The sequence below is a fragment of the Vombatus ursinus genome, unplaced genomic scaffold (genome assembly GCF_900497805.2).
Source record: "Vombatus ursinus unplaced genomic scaffold, bare-nosed wombat genome assembly UNPS02014819.1, whole genome shotgun sequence".
NCBI classification, from domain to species: domain Eukaryota; kingdom Metazoa; phylum Chordata; class Mammalia; order Diprotodontia; family Vombatidae; genus Vombatus; species Vombatus ursinus.
In genome coordinates, this window is record NW_020954597.1 from 706,373 (window position 1) to 712,091 (window position 5,719).

Consider the following 5,719-nt stretch of genomic DNA (forward strand, 5'->3'; position numbering starts at 1 on the left):
AAGGGTCTAGTCGGGGGGGATGGGGTGGGATGCCCTGCCCTGCCCTGCCTGCCCAGGTTTCCCTTGCAGCCCCGACATGCTGTGCTGTGGCACCTGGCGGGCCAGGACCTGTTGCTGGCAGGCTAGAGCCCCTACTCCCTTTGCTCGCCCCTGCGTTGGGCAGCTCTGGCTTCGCCCCTGGTTTTGAGGCTTAGTGTCCAAGACCCACCTTCTCCCCCACTGCCTGCCCTCCCGATGTAGGCTGATGAGGAGACAGCTGCTGGCTGGGGTGGGGGGAGTGGGCTAGGGTCTAGACCATCTCCCCCACCTCGAGGTCTGGCAATTCCCAACCCGTCCCGAGATGGGGAGGAAAGGCTGTTTTTGTTCACTTCTTGGCTTTGCCACCTTCCCTTCCCTTTACGCTCAGTTTGGGGCCACGCCCATTGAACCCTAGTGAGTGTGGGGAGGGGCTGGGAGCTTATCATCTTGCCCTGCAGGTGGACGGAGAGCCCCTCTGAGGCAAGGGTGTTGGCCTCTGCTTGATACAATCGCCAAAGCTGAAGGTGAGAATTGAGGGGAAGGGGTAGAGACTCTGGAGGACTGTGGAGACTTGGAGGACGGTGAGGTCAGCCATCCGAAAGCGCCAAATGAAGACCCTCCCTCCCCCTCAAGTTAGGGAGAGAGATCCCCCTTCCCCCTGGAGTCTCCAGCCCGAGAACAGTCAAATTTTTATGTCTGGGAGGGTTAGAAAAGGGGAGGGCAGGGCAGGGGAGAAAAGAGGAGGGGATGGGAGGAGAGGGAGGCGAAGGGAGGTTTCCAGGGCTTTGACCAGTTGGTGTGGATGGAGCCCCGGGGCAGGGAGTGTTAAGCCCATTCTTCTCCTGGCTTCTACAGCCAGCTCCAGGGCACAGACTCCTGGCCCAGACAGGCCCTGGCGTCTTTCCTGCACTGGAGGGGTGGGGTGGGACTCTTTTCCACTCAGGTGGGTGATCTGTTGCCTCCATTTATCTTACCCCTGCAAACTAGTTCCTTTGGGAGGGACAACTGCAATTCTCTCATTTTTTGACCTTCAGTTAGTCCTCCCTCTGTCTTCTTTCACTAGACCCTAGTGACCTGGAGGGTAAGATGCTTCGCCAGGCCCTGAGGCGCTTTGGGCAGAAGCTTGTTCGCAGAAGGGCCCTGGATCCGGGCTTGGGGGAGAGCCGCTTTGCTCGATGCCTGAGCACCCTGGATCTGGTGGCTCTCGGGGTGGGCAGCACATTGGGTGCGGGTGTCTATGTGTTGGCTGGCGAAGTGGCTAAGGACAAAGCCGGCCCAGCCATCGTGATCTGCTTCCTTGTGGCGGCCTTGGCCTCTGTGCTGGCTGGCCTCTGCTATGCTGAGTTTGGGGCCCGAGTCCCCCGCACTGGTTCAGCTTACCTTTACAGTTATGTCACTGTGGGGGAGCTATGGGCCTTCACCACTGGCTGGAACCTCATCCTTTCCTATGTCATCGGTGAGTCGGGAGAGATTCTGGAGGTGAGGGTAGGGAGGGGAACCAGGGGCCGTGCGTGGGCTTTTTATGGAGCCGAGGTCCAGAGGATATAGAGGGACTGGATGACGCCCATTCGTGGCTGTCATTGCCCAGACTGGAGCTGCCAGTAGATGTTCGGAATGAGACACAGCTACATGCCCCACAAGTGGAAGAGGGAGCTAGGGAAGAAGGTGTGAAGGGGGTCATACCAACGTCCTGCTTCTGCCTCAGTCCCTCCCGTACCTCTTCCTCCCTAGGTACTGCCAGCGTGGCTAGGGCCTGGAGCTCTGCCTTTGACAATCTGATTGGGAACCACATTTCACTGGCCCTCCAGGGTAATGTTTCTCTGCGTGTGCCCCGGATCTTGGCGGAATACCCAGACTTCTTTGCTCTTGGCCTTGTACTGCTGCTCACCGGTGAGGGAGAGGGCACATGAAATAGAGGGGTGGGCATAGAAGAGAGCTACAGACAGTAAAGGAACTATCACGTGGGATGGGGGACAGGCCTGGAGACTAAGCTGATTTGATGTTTCCCCACCCTGTCACAGGGCTGCTGGCACTGGGGGCCAATGAGTCAGCATTGGTGACCAAGGTGTTCACAGCTGTGAACCTGCTCGTTCTGGGCTTTATTATCATTGCTGGTTTCATCGAGGGTGACATCCACAACTGGCAGCTCACCCAGAAAGACTATCAAGAGGCTGGCTGTGGACCTAATGCCAATCACAGGTGAAGTGTGCAGAGACCTTGGGCTAAGGTGGGCAGCACAGTCTAGTGGGAAGAGCACTCCCGCCAGCTTCCGATCGCCTGTGGCTGGTCTATAACGTTGTTCCTTAACCCCTCTGAGCCTCAGAGCTGGAGTGAGTGGGTGTGTGAAGCCCAAGTGAGATAATGGATATGGGCTTCTTTACTTTTTAATCACGTAAATGTTAGCCATTGTTACTACTGCTACTGCTGCTACTGGGGTTTTCTCAATCACCCAAGTTGGCCCAAGCTTCTAGAACTCTGATAATGGTGAACAGAGAAGACTGAGATTTTGGGTTGAGCTTCAGAGTCCAAATCATCCATCACCCAACAGATTAGGCTGAGGTGGCAGAGTGCTGGAGGGAGCCCCTTCCCTTGCCCTGGCTCATTTCCCCCTTCACCCTTTCTCCATTTCAGCATCGGCAGTTTGGGCTCTGGGGGCTTTGTGCCATTCGGTGTAGGTGGTATCCTCCGAGGGGCAGCCACCTGTTTCTATGCATTTGTTGGTTTCGACTGCATTGCCACTACTGGTAACATGCCATTCTCTACCATCTGGGGCCTGGGAAGGGCTTGTACTGATGTTAGAGGGAGTGGGGGGAGGTGGAAGGGTCTTGATACTTCTCGGTTAAGCTTTTCTCAGGGCTGGGGGAAGGGCGACTTTTCCCTGAGTCTGCACCCTCTGATGTCCCAGGGGAGGAGGCACGAGACCCTCAGCGCTCCATCCCCGTGGGCATCGTAGTATCACTGTTGGTCTGCTTTGTGGCATACTTTGGTGTGTCTGCTGCACTTACTCTCATGATGCCGTATTACCTGCTGCTACCTGAGAGCCCCTTGCCAGAGGCCTTTCATTACATGGGATGGGCGCCTGCCCGATACCTTGTGGCTGTTGGCTCCCTTTGTGCCCTCTCTACCAGGTCAGTGGTAACTGTGTTCTTTGTCTGTATCGGTCCGAGCCTTGGGAATAACGTTCAGCCAGTTAGAGCCGTTGCAGAGCTACAAGAGAGAGGGAGAGAGCCCTACCCTAGAGAGGCTTGGGAGGGGACAGTCCAGTTCTTTCCCCATGCTGTACTTACAGTTCTTTCTGGGTCCTTCTGATTCCCTCCAATTTCCCCACCAGCCTCCTGGGCTCCATGTTCCCCATGCCTCGAGTGATCTATGCCATGGCAGAGGATGGCCTTCTGTTTCGGGCCTTTGCTCGAGTCCATTCCAGGACACGCACCCCCCTTGTGGCCACGATTGTCTCGGGCGTCACTGCAGGTGCAAATCCCTTCTTCCCTTCCTCCCCTTCTGTCCCCCTTCTGAGCCTGCTTCACGTGCCCTCTAGCTGCTCTGATGCCTTCCACCCCCACAGCTGTGGAGATCTGCCAACACTTCACGCTCCCTTTTCCTCCTTTTCCCCACTCCTAGCCCTGATGGCGTTTCTTTTTGAGCTCACTGATCTTGTGGACCTCATGTCAATTGGGACACTGCTTGCCTACTCCCTGGTGGCCGTTTGTGTTCTCATCCTCAGGTGGGCCCCACCTCCATTTTGGGTTCTTCTCTCATCCTGACCCACCAGGAGGAAACCCCGTGTTCTTCCCAATGCTGTTACAGCCCAAGCCAAGGCTTTGCTGGGTGGGGGAGGGGGAGGGGGAGGGTGTGTGTGTGTGTGTGTGTGTGTGACAGAGGAAAACCCAAACACTGGGGAGAGGGGGAGGGGAGAAGAGTAGATAGGAGCTGGTGCTAGTCACCAGGCTTCCTCCTGCCTCCAGGTACCAGCCTGATGAAGTAATGCAGCCAAAGGTAGATCAAGCTGTGGAAATGCAGTGGCCACAAGAGGATAAGGAGGAGCCAGAGCCTGAGAATAAGCTCCAGACCCTTCTGAACCTATTCTGCCCATCCTACTCTACGCCCACCCAGCTCTCTGGCCGTATTGTCTATGCAGCTGTCTCGATTCTTGGTGAGCAATGGGGTGGGGGGTCTGAAGACCAGGGACAGAACCCAGAGGTGATGGCTCCGGAGAGCGGGTGCTTTGGGCCTGGGATGCCACCTGCTTCAATCTGATTTCTTCTTCCTCTCTCACCCTGTAGCTGTGGTGATAACCAGCTTGTGCTTGGTACTGGCCCAGTGGTCAGAGCAGCTGGTGGCTGGGAACCCCACCTGGGTTACTGTGAGTGCCCTACTCCTGGTGCTAGTGGTTGTGACCACTGTCATCATTTGGAGGCAGCCCCAGAACCCGACTCATCTCCATTTCAAGGTAAGAGACTTCTGAGGGTTCCATTTCCCACCTGCCTGGGGAGAAGAGCCCTAACCTCCCCAGGGATCCCCAGCGGGGGGGGGGGGGGGGGGAGCCACAGTGTGCCCATGGTAGCATCCCTTTTCCATCTTGGATTTCTACTTTTAACAAACCTTGCTTTTCTCCCTGGCACCCTCAGTAGTCATGATAGCACTTGGCCTGGGCACATTGATGCCTCTTATTCTGCTCTCCCTTCAGGTGCCCGCACTGCCTCTCCTCCCACTGCTGAGCATCTTTGTGAATGTTTATCTCATGATGCAGATGAAGGCTGGCACCTGGGCCCGATTTGGGGTCTGGATGATGGTTGGTAAGTGTCCGTCCATGGAAGTAGGGAAGGCAGTACCTTTGGAGGACCTGACCTCTTAAGTTTTCTTCATGTTCCTCTTGGGGAGACAATGGTTGTTCTCCCACCTCACAGTCACCTTTCTCCCCCCACCCCCCACCTCCAGGGTTTGCCATCTACTTCACCTATGGGATCCGGAACAGCCTGGAGGGTCAGAATGACCCAGTGCCCTAGCGCTCCTTCTGTCTGACTCCAACAGCCTGGAGATGCTGTCAGTGCAACACTGGAGATTGCCTCTGTCTTTGTGTTTTTGCTCAACTCATCTTCTTGGGTCACAGGGGACTTGGGCTGCTATTGGGCCAGGTGGGTCATGAGGCCTGGGGATGTCTTTTGTTGGGTCCCTGGAAGGGTAAGGGGTGGGGTTCTTATACAGAACTGCATTTATTGTGATTGAAGGACTGACCTTTTGCTGTTTCTTGTCTGACCTTTTTTACTGTCTTGTCTACTTTGTGAGCTTTTTGAATTAAACAGAGGAAAATAAAAGCAGGAACTGTGTCTCCTCTTCTCTGAGTTCTCCCTCTCCCCTTTTTTTCTTACCTCTCAGGCTGCCTGGTTCCTGGAACTCAGTTCTCTCCAAACCAGGGAGGGAATCAGCTGTCCTTAGATGTGGGCAACTTGGTGTGGGGCTTCTAGATGGCCTAAGAACAAGGGCAAATAGTTCAAGAAATAAATCCCCTTCAGACAGAAGCACGAAGGGCCAGGTCCTTGGGGCCTTTTCCCATTGAAGGGGAGGGAGGAGAGGACAATTCTTTTGTGACTTGGGTCTCTGGCCCATCCGCCTCATTCTGGGCTGCTCTAACGCTGCTCTGGCTGCTGGCTGGGTCACTGATGGTCAAGGATGCCCTCGGAGCACAGCTGAACAGGTTTTC

The 5,719-nt window shown here is 55.6% G+C and overlaps 1 protein-coding gene across 1 annotated transcript in view; it reads left to right on the top strand.

Moving 5' to 3' along the window:
* The window catches only part of SLC7A3 (solute carrier family 7 member 3), a 5,508-nt gene extending 207 nt beyond the window's left edge, over nucleotides 1–5,301 (top strand). The window contains exons 2-13 of the mRNA XM_027836808.1: nucleotides 477–542; nucleotides 1,082–1,474; nucleotides 1,750–1,908; nucleotides 2,040–2,217; nucleotides 2,650–2,762; nucleotides 2,924–3,146; nucleotides 3,350–3,489; nucleotides 3,640–3,742; nucleotides 3,984–4,171; nucleotides 4,302–4,468; nucleotides 4,706–4,814; nucleotides 4,957–5,301. Of these exons, the coding sequence (XP_027692609.1) occupies nucleotides 1,105–1,474; nucleotides 1,750–1,908; nucleotides 2,040–2,217; nucleotides 2,650–2,762; nucleotides 2,924–3,146; nucleotides 3,350–3,489; nucleotides 3,640–3,742; nucleotides 3,984–4,171; nucleotides 4,302–4,468; nucleotides 4,706–4,814; nucleotides 4,957–5,024 (1,818 nt within the window). The 5' untranslated portion in view covers nucleotides 477–542; nucleotides 1,082–1,104 and the 3' untranslated portion in view covers nucleotides 5,025–5,301. The remainder of the gene's footprint in view (nucleotides 1–476; nucleotides 543–1,081; nucleotides 1,475–1,749; nucleotides 1,909–2,039; nucleotides 2,218–2,649; nucleotides 2,763–2,923; nucleotides 3,147–3,349; nucleotides 3,490–3,639; nucleotides 3,743–3,983; nucleotides 4,172–4,301; nucleotides 4,469–4,705; nucleotides 4,815–4,956) is intronic.
* Nucleotides 5,302–5,719: the final 418 nt, after the last annotated feature.